The 21,458-nt window shown below is 42.5% G+C and overlaps 1 protein-coding gene across 1 annotated transcript in view; it reads left to right on the top strand.

Annotated features, from left to right (window-relative positions):
• The window catches only part of LOC146074632 (pendrin-like), a 206,884-nt gene extending 186,432 nt beyond the window's left edge, over positions 1 to 20,452 (top strand). The window contains exons 14-20 of the mRNA XM_083182960.1: positions 2,835 to 2,904; positions 4,263 to 4,355; positions 4,452 to 4,544; positions 4,650 to 4,886; positions 6,287 to 6,341; positions 14,659 to 14,801; positions 18,359 to 20,452. Coding sequence (XP_083039086.1) covers positions 2,835 to 2,904; positions 4,263 to 4,355; positions 4,452 to 4,544; positions 4,650 to 4,886; positions 6,287 to 6,341; positions 14,659 to 14,801; positions 18,359 to 18,418 — 751 coding nt within the window. The 3' untranslated portion in view covers positions 18,419 to 20,452. The remainder of the gene's footprint in view (positions 1 to 2,834; positions 2,905 to 4,262; positions 4,356 to 4,451; positions 4,545 to 4,649; positions 4,887 to 6,286; positions 6,342 to 14,658; positions 14,802 to 18,358) is intronic.
• Positions 20,453 to 21,458: the final 1,006 nt, after the last annotated feature.

Raw genomic sequence — 21,458 nt, 5'->3', positions numbered from 1 at the left:
TTTCCAACCGGGACCGGAAGTTGCTTACCGCGAATGCGGGAAAACAGCTCCAATTGGGCTGTTAATTGGTACTCATTACTAGTATAAATATGGGGACCAGCATGTAGGTCTCATCACACTCCTGAAGAAGTCCAGCATTAATTTGCAGGGGCTCGAAATGTGTTGAGGAATATATTTGGTGGGCAGTGACTAACCTCATGGGAGCTGGCAGAGCACACACCAGATAAGCTTTTATTCTATCTTGACATTGTAAGGGCAACTAAGTTGTCATCATTTTGTGTAAATAAAATTGTGTTAATATTATCTCCTTTATATATTTCATTTCTGAAAACTCCTATGCACTGAATGGGGGATATATGAGAAATGTCCATGAAAAGCAACATAGACATCTGAGGAACCCCGAGTGTACCAGCTAAACCCAGAAGAGTGATCTATATATATATTTTACACACACACACACACACACACACACACACACACACACACACACACACACACACACACACACATAGCACATATCTGCTGATATACAATACAAAAAAATAATAATAATATATATATATATATATATATATACATACACACAATATATGCTGTGTATAGAGCAGGTAACCTGATGTCAGCATGGCTGCTGTGAGTGGTCTCATCATCTGTGCAACCACCTGAAGTCTCGTCTAGCAGGGAATTCATGCAGGGAAAAATTGGACGGCGGAGCTTGAACCCGGCCGAAGCACTAGTGAACAAGGAATCAGCCCCCCTGTGAAGTGTGAATAGAGATTAAGCCATACATAGACCAGATCATGTCCATTCTCCTGCTGAGCAGTGCTATCTATGGGGGGATGGGGGGGTTGCCTGTGTCTGCATATGGGAAGACATATCTATGGGGAGACATGTCAGACATACTTATATCCCCCTCCAGCACAGCACCGGCACCCCCATCGGCAGACATGCCAGTTGAATTTAGCCCCTTCCCCCCACACACATACACTGTCTCCCATACGCAATCGCATGGCACAACAACTCCCCCAATTCTCACCTTGCTGACAGCTTTGCTTGACTGCGTCAGTGCTGCTGATGTATTCCTCTCTCACCTCAGGCTGTAACCATGCCTGATCAGCCTGAGGGGAGCTGTTCCCCCCGCCTGCCAGCGGCTGCATCACAGAGACTGCAGCCGCAGGGAGGGAGCCAGTGCTGCCACTCAGCTAAATCCGGCAGCACAGACCTTAAAATACATGGGTTGGGGGGACCCCTGAACGATCGGTGGTCAGGGGGGGTTTCCAAGTACCTAGAAGTACCTAGAAACCCCCCCTGCGTGCAACCCCCTACCTGATCACCCAGTGTGTATGGGGCTTAAGCCTGACCTAAAGCCTGACCTAACTCTGGCTTCCAGTCACATGGGACTTCCGAGGCCAAGGAAACTGCATTCCCGATGCCCTTGAAAAGGGCAACAAATTCAAACACCCAGCATCTACCCACAATCAGGTGTCAATCAGACAGAGTCATACACATTATAGCGATGTAATCACAGGACCTGTCCTGCACATGCGCCATTTCACAGCAATCGGGAAACTGCTCAGGGGATAGTTTATGCGATTCCTGCTGAACCAGGCCCTGAATTGTGTCTTGGAGCTTCTCTACTTTATAGATGTGCTGTTTAGTTCTTCATAACAAGCTTAACATAATCTTTCTGCAAATCACTGTCACTACCACCCCCGCACCAAAACCTCCCCCTCTCCCTGGCCTCCCACACATGATTCCCCCCCCCCCCCCTCCAGCCACCGCAATCTATTTATTTTAACATGTTTATTAAATAACTTTTTTGTGACAATTGTATGCAATTGATGTTTGTTAAGCCCTGTACACACGGGGCGATATATCGCCGAGCAATATATCGCTCACGCTGAGCAAAATATCGCTCTGTGTCCCGTTTGCATCAGCGACCAGAGATGGTCGCTGATGAAAAAGAAACTGCCGGGGGAGCCTGGCAGTGAAAATCAGCTGGTCGCAGGAGCAAGCTGCAAGCTCCTGCGACCAGCGATCACTACAGGCAGAAAACGGGAGCGCGCACCTGGTGATTTATCGCCGGTGCACACTCCCATCGCTGGCAATATGGTCACTCAGTGACCATATTTCCAGCGATATTTGCTATAATCGCCCCCGTGTGTACACACCATTAATGTTTGGACAGTTTACACTATATAGTGAGATCTAGATGAAATGTCCACAGTGTTTAGGTCGACAACATATAGTCGACATGCAGAAGGCTGACATAGACAAAAGGTCAACGCAAGCAATAGGCCAGCATGGCTATAGTCGGCATATAAAAAGGTCGACATGCATTTTGTTTTTAAAAAATGTTTAACTTTTTCATCGGTTGCCATCCACCTAGACTCCGATTGGGAATTGTCAAGTGTGCTGAGCACAGCAAGGGTACGCAGTATACTACTTGGGGGTCCATGTGCTCAGGTTTCGATATTGACACCAAAAAGTCAACAACTCATGTGGATCTTTTTATGTGTCCACCTATTCTGTGTCGACTTTTGTGCTTTCGTGTCGACCTATTGACTGTGGACGTAGACGCTGTTGACCCAATGATCCATACCCCTATGAATTTTTCCTAGGTTGAACTCCTTTGTGTGGAAGCGATAGTCATTGACATCAAACAATTGACTTTATTTTTAACAAGTGTGTGGTACTAATAGGTGGTGTCTAATTTGTATGTATATAGTTACAGTAGTATGGAATTTACTACTGCAATATTCAAGTAAAATAATTGACTGTTTAAAAAATAAATAAAAACCCATTTGATAATGTTACTAATTTATTTCTTCTAGTCCATCATACAGTTCTCTTGGAAATGTTCCTGGAACAGATATTTACAGAGATACCAAGCAATATAAAAATGTATGTATAAAATTCATTACTGTCATTGTTTGGAGCTTATTTTAGCTTCTTAAAAAAAGTAGAATAATGTATGAAATTACCTGTTATTTGCATATGGCAGCTGTAGTCAATTAGTACGCTGAACATATATTCATGAGAATACAGCCTTGTGAATATTGTTTTTGCCTCATAAAATTTTCAAGTATACTTTAAAAGGATCTTGCTGAAAATAATAATTTATCAACAGATAAGGTTAAAGGGGAAATCAATTTGGTGCAAATGGGGCGAATCAGACGTTGCCATGGCGTTTCAACAACGGCAGCAGCAGAGTGATTCACCCCCCCTTCACATTGCCAGCCAAATGCCATATTCACTATAAAAGGTTTTAGTGGGATCCATACCTCAGTAAAGTGTGGCAGTGTCGGGTGGCTTCGACAGTTCAAATCCGCCCAGCACCTATTTCAATTAGCATGAAAAGTTCCAGTGATTGTGGCAGGTTTATCTTCTTTACAACTGCACAGAAAATAGCTCTGGCAGAGCATAATAAAGAGTCACATTCAATATATGTATCACTTTGCCACTAATTAATTAAGGTCTCACAATAAAAAAAAGTCGAAAGCCATAATTATTTAAATATTTCTTATAGTGGGTAATAATGTTTATAATAATAATTGGATAATAATATTATTATATTAATTGGGGCCAGATTAATTAATTATAGATGCACCAATTATATTACATACTTGTGGCACTACAAGTGCCAGCATGCCTGTGCTTCTATCATTTGGCTTCAATTTACACAAAAATGAATTAATTTGGCCTCAATTTACACAAAAATATTTTTCCCCAAATTATACATGAATTATGAATTCAAATTAAAGTATTTATTCTATTTGGGCTTCTACATTACACCTTTTGTGCTAAAAGTGTTCATAATTGTTATTGTTTACATGGTATGCAGTCATTAGGTCGACAGTCAAAAAGTTGACCACTATTGGTCAACACATGAAAAAGGTTGACATAGATTAGTTTGACATATTCATAAGGTCGACACAAGCAAAGTCGACACGGAAAAAAGATCTACATGAGTTTTTCATGATTTTTCTTTTTAAACCGACATATTCATACTTTACCATCCCAGTGGACATAGAGGAAGAGTGCAGCGAGGCACCATGCCAGAAGCATGGCAAGTGGACAAGTTACACTGATACGGTGTCCATTTCGACCTATGTCGACATAGACACAATCCCCCCTAAAAAAAAACATGACCTGTTGCTTGTGTTGATCTCAATGCTGTAAGGTAGTAGTGCTAACCATTACACGAGCCTTGATAGTACCAGAAGGTATAAAGATGTCCATCAAATATTTTTATTGCACAGGTAGAAGATCCAGAGGGAATTATAATTTTCCGTTTCTCCAGTGCAATCTTCTATGGAAATGTAGAGAGTTTGAAAGAAGGTATTAAATCCATTGTAAGTACATTTCCTTTTACATTTTGCAAAGGTCTTCAAATAATACATTACAAGACTGAAGTAATTTACGTTAACTTCTGTTCATATCTTTCCCAGGTTGGGTTTGATGCTGTCAGAGTTTTTAACAAGAGGACAAAGGCACAGCGAAAGATAAACAAACTTCTCAAGAAGGATCAATTAAAAAATGAGGTATGTTATTTGGCAATTTTGAAGCAAAAACTTTTGTATTGTCAATCAGTAATTTTTTTAAAATGTGTATGGAGAAACAAGCTGCAGACGTGTACTTTGTTTTAGAGTGGGACAAGAAAAGACTTATCTACTAATGACGATTCAGAGTCAGATGAAGACTTGGAGAATCAGGATGGAGCAGGACAGAAAGAGGTCAATGTAAATGATATCAAGATAAAAGCAGCCTGGAAAGAAGAGCTGAGTGACAGTGTTTCAGTTCCAGTTGTTACTATTCACAGCATTATTTTTGATTTTGGACAAGTAACTTTCGTTGATGTGGTAGCTGTGGATGTCTTAAAGGGGGTACGTGAGTCTATATGGATAAGTCTCTATATTATAACACCATTTCATAAATTGTACAAGACTATAAGAGATAATGCAGTGGTTTAGAATGGTTTCTGGGAGGTGCTACAGCATATGCTGGAGTTACATGAAGATGTACATTAGGTCTCCTGTATCTACATTTTAAGTGATAGATTTATGGATGGAGAAAAACTGGAGAGAAAAAACGTACCAGACAATTAACTCCTAACTACCATGTTGCAAGTGGTGTAAGAAAAAAGGACAGTTAGGAGCTGACTGGCTGGTATTTCATCCCTCTGCACTTTACTTTCATCCAAGGCTTAGTAACTGAACTAGGTACATAGAATAGTTATAGATCAGTTAGTCCCTTACATAACTCTTAAACGATATATAATCAGACATTCCACCTTTCTACAAAACTTTAAACGGGCTCTCAATTCCCACTTCTTTATTACACTTGGCATACTTTCATCCTAACCTTCTATTTTTGCTCACTTCTATGTTAGAAGTTCTAACCCTTGTGTGTCATTCCTGTGTGTCTGGCTTACTCCCTTCATGTGCTTTTTTTGTTACTCCATACTCATTTCAGCGGGACCTATCCCTAGGTCACTCTAATAATTACTTCAATGTCCTATCCCTTGATGCAACAAACTTTATTTACCATGTACTTGTCCTAAATTACCTAGTACTATAAGTTGTTCTTTCTTGTATGTGCTAATTTATGTTTTCTGTTAGGCGCTGCAGCACCCTTGTTGCACCATATAAATAAACAACAATAATAATAATAATGAATTGATTAACTTGCAAGAAGACACATCCACAGTGCAGCATATTACGTTTGGCATAAGGGATTACTTACTGCCTGCCTAATGTGACTTCCAACACCACACTACCCTACTATCTGTAGGAAAGCAGATCCTAAAGCTGGGTATCGATTTAGAAAATTCCAACAGGTCAGAACAAAAAAATGTTCTATGTGTATCTACTATGATGCTGAAGATGCGCATTATCAGAAACATCCTCTGTAGTCTGTACAAGTGTGAACCTTCACCCCCGCTGCAACACTGCCAGCATCAGCAAGTGTGTTTGCACCAGAAAATGCCGGTTCGTGCCAGGGGCGATCTTGCTGGGTACACACATCCATCATATACGCAGCATAAGAATGTCTAGCTTTGCTGTGAGGTATCTATATTGCTGTTTATTATGGGGTTGGAAGGAAGTATTAGTTTTATTTGTTATGAATTCACAGTCAGATTTAGAAAATGGATTTACTTCATCTATTGAAGATTATCTTTCTGAGTTCAGTTGCCATTTAATTATTAATATAGCCCCTTGTTTCACAATTTGGTTTTGTTTCCCAATTAACAATATCTCATAAGTACTTCTTTTATTTTATGTAGATATTCAAAGAATTCAAAAGGATTGATGTGGATGTATACATCGCAGGATATGACGGTAAGTTATTTCCTGTTGGAGTCAACAATCTACTGTATCCACAGCAGATCTAAAATATATTGACTAATATTGTCAATATTTGTCAAATATACCAGTTATTGTAGTGCTTCAGTAAAGGACAATATTATTATTAATATTAACTATTTATTATTTATTTACATTTGTTTTTGTGTCCCCGACCTATCTGGGAAAACCAGCTCTTGTGCCAGCTGGCCTAGGGATGATGAACGCATGCTGGGGAAACTCACATACTGCCAGTATATGGTTCCACCAGCTCTGACTGATCCTGTCTAATGCTACCTATACCCCTTTCAGATTGCACCTAATTACCAGGTTCATGCAGGTTTGTTGCTGGTTCGACGCGGTAATAGGTGCGATCTGAAAGGGCTTACCGGGTCCAGCAAACCAGCAGCAGCCTGGCATTACAAACTGGTAAAAAAGCAGGTTTCTTACCAGTGTGCTTACGAGTTGCTGTGTAGTGTGAATGGGTTGAGCGACCCGGTTCCCGTTCACACTGATGGAGGAGGCAATGCTTGGAGCAGCATCAGCTCCAAGTGCTGCCTCCTCCCCACCACCGAAGATGCTCCACCGCTCCGCCCCAAACCCGCATGATGTCAGTGAACTGGCAAAATTACCAGGTAACTGAAGAGGCCATTTAGCACAAAATGCAGGGTCACTTCAGGACTGAAATGTTTCCAAGTCCAAGTGCGAACCCTGCATTTTGCGGTCTTATAGTGGTATAAGTAAAAAAAAAATTTCTCTTCCTGATTCTTTCACTAGCAGCCCAGATTTATGGGACGGGTCCTCTTCAGTCTATTTATGAAAATGTGCTGAGATTCTCCTAACAAGAAGTTTTTTTTATTTTATATTGAAGCATGAGCATCATTCACATATATCACACATAGTAGATATTAATACATTGATCATAGTGTGGAAAAGGTGTTAAACTGTTAAAAGACAGTGCAGGACAAGAAAAGAAAAGTGAAAATCCACTTGAGAAACATACATAACACAATGACATAACATAATGCACAGCTTCACCGCTACTATTTAAAACATTTTCCCACCAATAAAAATGGAAAGCAACTGCTAGTCTGCAGTGTTGCTTCCCTGAAGAATACATGTTTTGTGTTATATTAAGGCAGCAAATTATGAAAGCTCAACTAAAAAGAATAGAGGCCAATGTGTCTACATGCAAACACTATGATGTAAAAATGATGAAGCTGAAAGGCACCAGACATTCCATATAGACTATACTCCACATCAACGTACCAAATAACCTAAAGAGCCTGATAATATAAACATTAGTGTTAAAGTAACGAAAAATATCATTATATAAGCAATAGTAAAAAGGGCCCAAAAACAAATATTTATAAAACATACCAAAAAAAAGTGGTGAAAGAAAACAGTTGGAACTAACAGAGGGCAGTATACAGTTACCAAGCTCGATTAGTGTAGTGTATAATGCTGCTTTCAATAATTGGTACTTGTTTCCTAGCACAGCGCCACCGATTTTGATTCTGATCGACGCGATTTTGCATTGATTTTAATGTGAAATGACCCAAAACACCCCATTTTTATAGAACCCCCCCCTGATGTTTGAAATGGCCCCCAATTTTAAGGCCACCCCGCTATAGACGCCAACCCGAAATTGGGGGGGCCATTAACCATGCTTTTTACACATATTCAATGTTAAATGGGGCATATTGCCCCATTTAACATTGTCACCTATGTGAAATCGGGTTGATCGCATCGACGTGATCAACCTGATTTTCACTTTAACATTGTTCTCTATGGGGAAATCACGTTGATCGCATCGGTCGCATCGCGGCCCCTTATTAGGGGCCGCGATGGACGCGATCAACGCGATTTTCACTTTTACTGGCAATTGAGCCAGTTAAAGACAGAAAATCGGGTCCATCGCGTCCATCGCGTGCCTTAAGTACCTTAACTTAAGGCATGCGATGTACCACGACGGGCGCCGTGCTAGGAAACAAGTACCCAATAATTATATCAGACATCATGGATACATATTTAGAATATAATGTTAAACAATTAATAGAATACTGAATCAGTAATTTAGGTCGAAAAAAGCTATTGTGGTCAGTCTTAAAAAAAAATATTTTTAAAAATGGGATAATCAAATGACATATTTAAACAGAGATACTGGACCAATAGACTCTGCAGGTCTTGCTACTGTATTCAATGTCAATACTGAGGTAATACAGCACACAAAGATAATGTATAATTTTGAGCTGGCCAGAGATCCCATACGTCAGGAAATCAAAGATACTGTACATGCTTTATTGCTGAGAGTGTTATCGTCATCAAAGAGAACCAAATACAATTTAGTTATATATTCAGAGAAGCACCCTGAGCCAATTGAACTACATTACCTAGAAATAAAACATGAATGGAAAGGGAGAAGTATATGGTGTGAAAGAGAAACATGTGAGAAACATTATTGAACACAATAATAACATGAGTGTCACAGGTAAGCCCTGCTGAGAGAAACATCCAGAAAATTAGGGGAATCTCTTTCATCTCTCAAACAAATCACATATCAACACCCTTGTCAGTTTCATATATATATGGTTAGCACAGGAGAGGCAAGAAACCCATAATTACTGATTACCGCTTCATGTAATTGCCCCTAAAGGGCCTATAAACTAAGATGTGACTAGCATGGTGGGGGGAAAGATTACGTTATATGCCTCCCCATGAGGTGAACCAGATGTAACATACTGCAGGGATCCTCCCATCCCCACATCACAGAAAAGTGAACCAGGATTTGCTTCATATCTGGAATTTTTTTTAGGGTCAATGTAAGATGTTGGGACAGAAATAAAGACCGCAGCAGTAGAGATGCACCCTGGCTGAGAAGCCGCATTCATGGCTCCAGTGTGGGCATCTCCAGTCTCCAAGTTTCTCTGTGACGGAGTCATGGCAATTGGGCAAGGAGCTTGGACTATCAAATTTGATAGGTTATACTCTGAAACAGGAGGTTGGGCTGTCACATGAACGGATTCCCTGTTGAACAGTGATAGAATGTGATCAAAGTTGTTATCAATGTAGGGTAACAGGATCTTAGCTAACTCTACTGCCAACTGAGCTGCAAAAGCTGCAGTGTAGGACACTGGTGGAATGGCTGCCACCATTGACGAAACTGAAGGGACAGGAAGTAGCAGTGAGCATTCCTCCTGTTGATCAGCCACAGACATAGTGTTAAGCTGTGTACACACGGGGCGATTTCAGCATATATCGCAGGCAATATGGCCACTGAGCGACCATATTGCCAGTGATTGGAGTGTGCACCGGTGATAAATCGCCGGGTGCGCTCTCCCGTTTTTAGCCGCCTTATGATCGCTGGTCGCAGGACCTTGCTAGCTGATTCCCTGTGCGGCTCCCCCAGCAGAGGTTCCCTTTCATCAGCGACCATCTCTGGTCGCTGATGAAAAGGAGACACTGGGCAATATATTGCTGAGTAATATATCACCCCCGTGTGTACACAGCTTCACACATATGCAAATTATGTAAAAGTGGTAAAAAAAACCTGCAATTATAGTACCCACCACTAGATACCAGTAAATAATATAAAATTCATTAAAGCAACAGTATGGGGCAAAAGCCCACATTACATTTTAGAGGCTATTGATAATATGCAAAACAATTAAACAAATTACAATTAGAGAAAATAGTATTATTATAGCAGGCAACTGCTCAGAGAGGTGACCATCCCCTCCAACTTTTACAAAACAGTCCAGGTAATGTCCTGTCCACTGTATGGGTAATAAACTTCAGCTGCATTGTGACAAATCAAAGGGTTAATATAACAGCCAGCAGTTGTATTGCCAGAGTCCCTATGATCAGTAACCCTGTGAAGAGAAAGATAAGGCTTTGACACTGCTGCTGTCTGCCAAACAGCAGGAGAAATTTACTTCAAGTTCAGGACACAGCCCTCGGACAGCAAGCCCGGCATTTACAGGCATCCAGGAAAATTATCCCACATGGAGCTCACATGGGTGGGGGTCAGCTGCAGGAGGCAAGCCTGATGCGCTGAATAAGTGTTAGGGCAGTGCTTTCAGAAGCTTTTTACCAGCGAGGTCTGCAGGCAATGGAGCAGGACAAAGGTGCCAGAGGAGAGGAGCTCACTTTCCGGACACCAGTATAAAATTAGTGGTCCGCAGTCGAATAGCCCGCACACAAGGGAAGGCAGATCAGTTACACTCCTCATGCAGTGGTAGCACGCCGGCTTTCATGCCAAAGATATGGCGGTCATACAGGCCACCTCTATCTGTGGCCAGACTCCGGTGGATATACTGTCTCTCGACCAGGTAAGAACACCAGTATGCTTCTTAATGCTTTACCTGCAAGATGCAATAGGAGACATATATTAAAGCATACTTTATATGCACGATGGTAGTGAATTTTAGGTGTCCTCCCCGGGAGAGTAACTAAAAAGCGGCCATTCCAAATGCCCCGCCCACCATAGGCGAATCTAGGGGGTGGTCCGGGGTGCACAGGACCACCGATTAGCCCATTTTGTAGCTGAGGGATGGGGCTTTCCAACAAGCCCAGCCCCGTGTCTCTAGCTCCCTGGGAACCGGAGATACGGCCATGCAAAGCTGAAACGTTTTCCCTATAGGATAACATGGGACCCGCTAATTCCGACCCCCACCCAGTTCAACGGCTACCAGTTCCCCTTCGGCATCACTGAAGCTCGAGGTTGATCTCAGTTGAAACCAAATCGCTGGGCCTTCAATCTGATACCAGGCTGGATCCATATGGGTTAATTGGTTCCAGGGATATTGAGGTTAAACCGTTTTTTTTTTTTTCATTTCTTAAATGTCATTTCATGACTGTTTATGTTCTTTGAGGGCAGATTTCTCTGGAACCAAACAGCCCAGTTTCACGGGACCAAAATCATTCTAAGCCAACTCAAAAGTTCTTCAATATGATACTGGTCTCATGTAAATGGGTCAGTTGGTTCCGAAGATATAGCTGGTTGGTTAAAGGGGGGTAGGGAGAGGGGAGTGGTTGTCTCTCCCCCTCACACCAGAAAATGCAGGCTGGTGTATAGGGGGTCAGCCTGGGATTGTCCCTGCATGATCCTGGGACCATATTCCCAGGTAAATCCCTGCATTTTCTGTTGTGAAAGGGGTATTATTTCAAACAGCCGTGACCTGCAGTGCTCTGAATACAGCCGAACAGCCCCCTGCTCTCTTCCCAGCTGTCAATGACTGTCACCCCTGCAGCTTACGCTCCAATTCTGCTCCCCACTTTCACCTCAGCCCACCCCCCCCCTTTAATCATGTGGTGCCGGCGCCCGGCGTGCTCCCCGGACGTCACGCACAACAATAGCGCGCACAATATTTCAAATGTCCACTCGGCTAGAGAGGACACCATGAGGGGAGTGGGAGCATGCTCTGCACTGCACTCTGCTCCTCTCCCCATAGAAGCAGCTGCACTGCTCTCCATCTCTCCCTGCAGCAGCAGCGAAGGCTCATATAAAAATTTACAATAAGTGGCACTTTTGGCGGCATTGCTTAAGGGACGCTACAAGTGGTGATATGTGGGGGCATTACGCATAATGTGTGGCTTAATGTGTAAGGGACATTATGTGTGCAGCATCATGTGTAATGGGTACTATGGTGTGCGGCATCATGTGCAATGGGTACTATGGTGTGCGGCATCATGTGTAATGGGTACTGTGGTGTGCGGCATCATGTGTAATGGGTACTATGGTGCCATCAAGCAAGAAACCCCTAGCAATGAGCACGTAGGTAAGCACCACTTATGTGGCAAATATGTAATGGGTATTACGGTTTGTTATATAGCATGTAATGGGCATCATGATGTGTGGCACAATGTGTAATGGGCATTATGGTGTGTGGCCTTATGTGTAATTGGCATTACGGCTGTGTACACACCCCCGTGTGTACATAGCTTCACACATATGCAAATTATGTAAAAGTGGTAAAAAAAAACTGCAATTATAGTACCCACCACTAGATACCAGTAAATAATATAAAATTCATTAAAGCAACAGTATGGGGCAAAAGCCCACATTACATTTTAGAGGCAATTGATAATATGCAAAACAATTAAACAAATTACAATTAGAGAAAATAGTATTATTATAGCAGGCAACTGCTCAGAGAGGTGACCATCCCCTCCAACTTTTACAAAACAGTCCAGGTAATGTCCTGTCCACTGTATGGGTAATAAACTTCAGCTGCATTGTGACAAATCAAAGGGTTAATATAACAGCCAGCAGTTGTATTGCCAGAGTCCCTATGATCAGTAACCCTGTGAAGAGAAAGATAAGGCTTTGACACTGCTGCTGTCCGCCAAACAGCAGGAGAAATTTACTTCAAGTTCAGGACACAGCCCTCGGACAGCAAGCCCGGCATTTACAGGCATCCAGGAAAATTATCCCACATGGAGCTCACATGGGTGGGGGTCAGCTGCAGGAGGCAAGCCTGATGTGCTGAATAAGTGTTAGGGCAGTGCTTTCAGAAGCTTTTTACCAGCGAGGTCTGCAGGCAATGGAGCAGGACAAAGGTGCCAGAGGAGAGGAGCTCACTTTCCGGACACCAGTATAAAATTAGTGGTCTGCAGTCGAATAGCCCGCACACAAGGAAAGGCAGATCAGTTACACTCCTCATGCAGTGGTAGCACGCCGGCTTTCGTGCCAAAGATATGGCGGTCATACAGGCCACCTCTATCTGTTGCCAGACTCCGGTGTATATACTGTCTCTCGACCAGGTAAGAACACCAGTATGCTTCTTAATGCTTTACCTGCAAGATGCAATAGGAGACATATATTAAAGCATACTTTATATGCACGATGGTAGTGAATTTTAGGTGTCCTCCCCGGGAGAGTAACTAAAAAGCGGCCATTCCAAATGCCCCGCCCACTGGAAGTCCGAAGTAGTTATTATTTGCGGTACTCTTTACCTAGCACGGCGCCCATCGCGGCCATCCCATGCACTAAAAAACGGGTGCGACGCGATGGCCGCGATGCCCGCGATTTCCCATAGGGAACAATGTTAAAAGTGTCAATGGACGCGATTTTAGTGTTCAATGCCTGAATGCCCGCGATTTTTCCATAGGAAACAATGTTAAATGGGCCACAGAGCCCAAATAGTCCCCCTGAAGTCTGAAATGACCCCCACAATTGTTAACGCCACCCCACGATCAACGTGAACCCGAAGCGTGGCGAGCGCAGCGAGCCCGCGAGGGGCGGCGGTACGCGTCCTCCGATCTTTTCATACCCCCACTATCCACATCGGCGTGGAGTTGAGAATAGAATAGTGTGGCGAGCGTAGCGAGCCACCGAGCCCGAAGTGTGGCGAGCCCCGCGAGGGGACACGGATACCATCACAGGTAAACGCGTCCCTTCGCGGGCTTCACAGGTGTCCGCGTCCCCTCGTGGGTCTCGCTGCGCTCGCCATGCTTCGGGCTCGGTGGCTCGCTGTGCTCGCCACACTATTCTATTCTCAACTCCACGCCGACGTGGATAGTGGGGGTATGAAAAGGTCGGAGGACGCGTACCGCTGCCCCTCGCAGGCTCGCTGCGCTCGCCACGCTTCGGGTTCACGTTGATCGTGGGGTGGCGTTAACAATTGTGGGGGCCATTTCAGACTTCAGGGGGACTATTAGGGCTCTGTGGCCCATTTAACATTGTTTCCTATGGACAAATCGCGGGCATTGAGGCATTGAACACAAGAATCGCGTCCATTGACACTTTTAAAATTGATCCCTATGGGAAATCGCGGGCATCGCGTCGCACCCGTTTTTTTAGTGCATGCGATGGCCGCGATGCCCGCGATTTTTTACCCCCGATGACCGCGATGCCAATCGCGGGCGCCATGCTAGGTAAAGAGTACCATTATTTGCTATTCTTCAAAAATACTTAAAAATATAAATATAAAAATGTAATTACTTACATAGACTTGGAGAATGTAACACAAATTTAAACAAAATAAAATAAAACTGACGACAACATTATACTATACAGTAGACATGCACATGATTATAATAGAGAAAAGAAGAAAAATATGGTAAGAAATATTTTAAATGCAGAAATACTAATTATTTATATTATGTTTATTACTGTGCAGTTCTGAGTCATTTGAAATAATCCAGAACATTTTTTTCCAGGCGCAGAACCTCTAGAAATGAGCGTTATTTCCTTTACATTCTATAGAACAAAATAACATCGGAATTGGTTTAGCACTTCTGTGAAAACATTGAAACAATCGCTATGTTGCAGATTGCCTGTAATATTTGTATCTTATATACCATTTTGCAGATACCATTTTTGGACAGTTGGAAAAATGTGACTTCTTTCAGGAGGCTATCAAACCAGACATCTGTTTTGTAACAATCCATGATGCTGTGCTACATATAGAGAAGCAGAAGAAACGTTGCAGTAACCCTGGTCTAATGGAAGTGGTAAGCAGGCATAGCCTTGAGTTTAGTGGGGATTTGGGGCATCTGCCCCCCCCCCCCATCCCTCTTGCTGCACAGTTTAAGTAGGGAATGCAGTTAAATTCCCAGCAGGTTGGATGCTGGCTGACAGAATCCCGACTGCTGTTATAAGACCAGCATCAGGACTCTGACACAGAATACAATGCTGATTTAGTCATCCCAACAGCTGGCATCCTCAATGTAAGTATGCAGGGTCTCACAGAATTAGGAGGCTGTGTGTGTGTGTGTGGGGGGGGGGCTGTGTTAGGTTTAGGCACTAGGGAGGACTTCGTGTTAGGCACTAATACCCCTTTCACACTGACAATTTTATCCCGGGTTTTTGCACATGGACATCAACCGGGAATCAGCTCAGTGTGAAAGGGTCTTGAAAGAATATCCCGGGATGAGCATTCCGGGATTTCTACCCAGGCTCTGACCTGGGTGGATTCCGGAATCGACATGGGATGCGATCAGTGTGAATGGTCCCGTACACAGGACTTTAAAAAAGCTACTGATTGGAGCTTTCTTGGGCTCACACATGCTGATGTCATATTTTAGAGCCCTGGAGTCCATTTCTAATGACATGCATATGTATTTGCGAGGATTTCCCGGGATCAGTGTGAATGGGGCTGTCCCGGGTCAATCCCAGGTCTGAGTGCAGTGTGAAAGGGTACATTCCCGGGTAGTGTCCCGGGAACACATTCCCGGGTATGGCCCAGCTCTGTGAGTGTGAAAGGGGTATAACAGGGATGGTTATGGTTAGGCTGTAGGGAAGGGAGGGTTGGGCTGCAAGTGCTTAAGGTAAGGGGGTAGGGGGAGATGGTTAGGGTACTTACAGAGCCCCTGTCGTGATCCTCCACATCAGGATGCCAGTAAGCAGGGGATGGCCTTTAATTCTAAATAGTGTCCTTATCAGCCAGGACCCCTTAGCAGCCACAACAGGCCTACAATGCAAATGTGTGCCTATGGCGTTTCGGGCCAAAAGTCCGTCTTCACGACAAGAACAGTAATGAAATTAAATGAAAAATGTATTTATACCTTACCAATACAGAAGCAGCCTGGCCCTCCATCTTCCCTCCAACCAGGTCCGGAGTGGACTTCCAAGTCTGAAACCGGAAGTGACCCGGAGCCAGTGCAGGGGACGCGATGGCAGCCAGCCAGCCCTGCAAAACATACATGTCAAAAAACATTATACAAGTGTGTAACAAATGACATTGACATAGTTAGTACACTAATGGTGCCCATACACATTACAATTATTGTATACAATGTTGTATACAATATCACATCTCACTGCATCACGGTTTTGCAATGAGATAAGTTCTAGTACAAAAAAGTATGTGCAGCACATACTTTTTGTACTATATCTCATCTCATCGCAAAACCGAGATGCGATGAGATGCAATATTGTATAGAATAATTGTAACGTGTATGGGCACCTTTACTAATCTTATAGATGTGTTTTTTTAATATTCTGTGCATGTAATTGGTGCTGTTCCGCCTTTTCGGCCACCAGGTGGTGCTAGAGTGCTATATTACATTTCTCTTGCACTCTCAATATCCCAATATAATCCTTCTTTCATCCATTATTATAGTGTTTTAAAATCAAAACAGTCAGAGCACTATATTATATATTATTAGTGCTCTGACTGTTTTGATTTTAAAACACTATAATAATGGATGAAGGATTGTACTGAGATATTGAGAGTGAAAGAGAAATGTAATACAGCACTCTATCACCACCTGGTGGCCACAAAGGCTGAATAGCACCAATTACACGCACAGAATTAAAAAAATAAAAATACATATTTGTAAGATTAATAAGTATACTGACTATGTCACTGTCATTTGTTACACACTAGTATAATGTTTTTTTTTTCACATATTGTAGGTTTTTGCAGGGCTGGCTGGCTGCCATTGCGTCCCCCGCACTGGCGCCGCGTCACTTCAGGTTTCAGACCCAGAAGTCCACTCCACACCCAGTCGGAGGACAGATGGAGGGCCAGGCCGCTTCTGAATTGGTAAGGTATAAACCTCTCTTCATTTGATTTCATTACTGTTCATGTCCTGAAGACAGGCTTTTGGACCGAAACGCCATTGGCATACAGTAAAGTATTTCTGCACAAGTCCCGGAGTGACGTCTTTTTTTTCTGTACTGCATACCAGGCTGATTTGGTGGTGCTTGTTTCCTAGAAAGTCGCCCACTAAGCAATTTGCTTATGTGTGTGGGGGCGGGGGGGGGGCAGACTGAAGGTCAGTCCCGGGCCCCAAAATTACTAGTGGCGGCCCTGGTTGTGTAGTAGTGTATCACATTAATAACTATAATGATACTTTTATTGTTGTTCAGCTGAATAGCTTTTGGGCTGTCTATCTTTCAACTAATAGAATGTACCATGAACATGTACTTATAGGACTATTAGGTGTCAAAATACACAGCTCTTTTGGCAAAGAAAATAGCCCATCAGTATTCATGATATCTATAAACTCAGCCACAGGGGACTTTATTAGGAACATATCTAATAAACAACTTCCTCCTTTCAAATCAGTTAAAATTGCAAGTTTGTGATGTAACAATAGTGTTTACAGAATACACAGGGTTGGTGTATGGGAAAAAGACTAAATGTAAGGACAAAGTGGCAGGCAGCAGCAAGAAGAGACTCACTTCATCACTGAGTCACATAGGCGTATTGCACTGGAAGCCAGGTCTGTTGATTACAGGTGCAGATTCTAAATGAATTTGGGACAAGGAAGCTAGTGTCTGAATCTGTAGGAGGCAGGGGAGACCACACATATCTGTGACTGAGCTTATGATATTGAGAAGAAGTAAGCTTCTTTCTTTGGACATGTGGACCAATATAAGTGGGTCCCTTGGCTATGGCATTACTCTGGGCACTGCTCCAGACATGCTGATGTCTCTGCCAAATAGCAGCTGATATGAGCCGCTGTCATTGTTATGTAAAATACGGATGTCTGCTTCAGATACATCCTTATTATAGTGCTGGCAACCTCAGTATCACCCTCTTAGGTGCTGGCGCACTAGGCAGATTCTTCAAACTGCCTAATTGTATTGCCAGCCCTGAGATTACTACCTTTATAACGGGTGCCGGACGGGGTCCCGACAGTCATTTACCCGACTTCGGGATCCCGACTGTTAAAATACCAACGCATGGGTTCCCGCCGGCCACTGGCTATTCTCCCTCGTGGGGACCCCCACAGAGAGAGAATAGAATAGGTGGCGAGCGTAGGGAGCCACTGTGCCTGCAACGCGGCGAGTGCAGCGAGCCCGCAATCGGCTTTGTTGCGCTCGCCACACTGTCTGAGTCCAGCCAGACAGGATCCCGACATCGGGCTAATAACTGTCGGGATCCCGACTGTTGGAACCCTGTACCACACCCTCTATAACTACGGGGACACTAACCTGTAATGATGATCCCAGTTACGTTTTTGGATTTGTACACCTAAATTGTCAGTCCTTGTAGGCATTTTGCCAATGTGATGGATTATCATGAAAAAATGTTGACATTGTTCTTCTTTTAAAACAGAAATGTGATGACTCCAATGGATGCAATCTGCTCAATATGTACTCTGACACCATGTGCTAACCGGAGACTACAGAAGCTCTCAAAGGACCAATATGAACTGACCAGTGACATAGCAATGCAATTCCACAGTTAGGGAACCTGTTGCAGTTTTCTTCATAGGCCAGAGCAGTAACTTTTACAAGCTGAAAAATGATTTTCAAAACTGTCAAAATTATATAACCTGTAAACAGAAAATCAAGGTTGGGACATATTTACAAACGGAGAAGACAAAAGCTTACAAAAGTTAATGTTCTAGTTATCATTTGGCTGCATTAGTTGCAATAAAAAAATCAAGTAATTTATCCTAGTTGAAGCCAAAACTGTCTAACTTTATCTCCATTTAATTTAACAAAGCAAGGCTTCGTCGCTTGCAGGTTACACCTTCAGATCCTACTTCCCTATGATATTGTTGATTTTTGCAAATCTATTATTTGGATTTACCCGGAATTCAGTATTTTGATTTTTTTAAGCACAGAGATTAACACAAATAGTGTATGGGCACCTTTAGACATTAAACTTATAGCTGCAAACATCTTCAGAGATGCCGAGAGGAGGGGAGTATGGGTATTAATTACCTAGGCCCAGACATATCCGAGAGGTCCAGATAAGCTGCTGAAGAGGACAAATGACACCATTTGCAGTCCTTGGCACCAGTTCCAAGTGACTGACATAGTATATAACATTTGTATGGGGGTGTTGTCAGGCCTCTAGAATTTGACTACTCCTCTTTATTATTCCCAGCCCCTAACACTAATATATGGGGTAGACAGTCAAAATTTGAACTCTTAGTAGTTACATTTTATTGTTTATATGGGTGACTCTTGTTACATCAAAATGGACATAGGAACTGAGGGAACTAAATATTTATTTAAAGCTGCTCTCCAAATATATTTTAAAATATGATTGTTATATTAAACACATAAGACCCTAAACCTATGATTGACACACAAACAAAAACCAAGCGGGATACAGTCAGCATCCCTACGGTCACTATGCCGGTGCTCAATATACCAATGCCGGCATACTGGCTGCCTTCATATGACCAGTGCTGGAACTCTGAAGGATCAGGATGGTGATGCCAGAATACTGACAGCCGGCATATCGATCAGTGAGTATGCAAGGTGGGATAGGGTCAGGCTGGGGAAGAAGGGAGGTTAGGTTTAGCAAATAGTGGGGGACATTTGGTTATTCTGGGGAGTTGGGAAGGTTAGGGTTAGGCTGAGAGGAGAATTAGGCACTTACAAGGGGGAGTTAGGGTTAGGCTGCAGGGAGGGTTAGGGTTAGACTGGTGAAAGGCTGACGGAGGATTCCCTCCGTCAAGATGCTGGCGTCGGTAATCTGACCACCGGCTTTCGGACCGCTGATCATCCATATGTATCCCAAACAAACTTTACTTAAAATCAATCTCGACATGTTACATATGAATGTGACTCATGTTACATACAAATCTGACTTGTGTTACATTTCTGTCTCCAGTCAAAGTACTCTGATAAAAAAAATTCATCAAGAATCTAGAATCCATGCGATTAAGCAGTATAGGACTGTTTGCCTTCCTGATTAACTTTGAAGATGTATAAAATATTTCATCCAGTGATAAGGGCCATTACCAGTTGCTGTCAACTAGCTCAATTGTGCTCAATAAGTATTCACCATCTCTGAAGTCCTTCATTTCACCTTGGTAATTATTTTCATTATATTCAACATAGAACCAGTTAACTAGATCATCTGAAATTACTAACATCTTTTAGCAGCAAAAATATACTAAGTGTTGGCGGTTATGTGATATTTTATTTCCAGTTATTGGAAAATATATTCAGGGTCTTTGCTTTTTTAAATGTATTATTATTTGTATTTATACGACATATTAATTTTAGGTTTATGTTCACGTCATCATTCAGTATCTTATGTGTGATATGCAGGATTTTGCACAATTAATACTCAGGAGGTCATAGTCTTGTATTTAGTTATATTACTATAATATTTTATACATTAAAATATACATTTATGAATCAAGTCACAATTAAGAATCTGTCTACTTTATGCCCTTGGTTATTTAAAGGGGGAAATTTACTAAAGGAAATTTGTAAAAAAATAGTTGTATTTGTATCCAGAAATACACTTATTTTTTACATTTACTATCCCGAAAATACGGCAATTCGTATTCGTATTGATGTGCTATCAATACGAATACGAAGTGCCGTATTTTCGAGATAGTACATGTCAAAAATAAGTGTATTTCTGGATACAAATACAACTATTTTTTACAAATTTCCTTTAGTAAATTTCCCCCTTAATTGTGCTCCCTTTTTCACTAGCGAGAGCAATTAATTTACGATGGCTAATTGGAAGCCAGATGTATGAAGCAGTTACAAAAGTAGAGAAGGGAGCCAGTAGATAAGTCACTCATGACAACCAATCAGCTTTAAGATACTATTTATCAAGTGCATTCTATAAAAATTTTCGTGGTAGCTGATTGGTTGCCATGGGTAACTTCTCCATTGGTACAGTGTTCTCCTCCCCCTTATTTCCCTCATTAATGTTTGAAAAAATGTTTATGAAATACATTCTAAATCATGTAATTCTAATTTTTTTAATTACTTAAATTGGTTAGAGCATACAGTACTAATGTATTTACCATTGTTTTGGTTAAAGCATAGTAATGAATCATCCTTCCAGCTTTGTTAAAAAAAAAACCAACTATTTAGTACTTGTGTATTAGCCGGGCGCCCGGTACATAGTTAGCGTAGCGGCACTGTCTGAATCAGCGTAGTGTTCCCATGCCAGCCCGAAGCGTATCGAGCCCTGCGAGGGGACGCATTATGCATCCTCCTCACTTGTTCATACCCCCACTATCCACCTCGGCGTGATATTGATTTTAAAGTGTGGTGAGCCACCGAGCCCAAAGCGTTGTGAGCGCAGCGAGCCCCGTGAGGGGTCGCGGATTACTTCACATGTGTTCCGCGTCTGCTCGCCACACTTTGTACAATCAACTCCAAGCCGCCGTGGATAGTGGGGGTATGAACAGGTTGGGTTGAGGTGTAACACATCCCCTTGCTATGCT

This window comes from Crinia signifera, chromosome 4 (genome assembly GCF_055691185.1).
Source record: "Crinia signifera chromosome 4, ASM5569118v1, whole genome shotgun sequence".
In the NCBI taxonomy this organism is placed as follows: Eukaryota; Metazoa; Chordata; class Amphibia; order Anura; family Myobatrachidae; genus Crinia; species Crinia signifera.
Note: the sequence above shows the minus strand (reverse complement) of the source record. Positions and strands in the feature narration are given on the sequence as shown.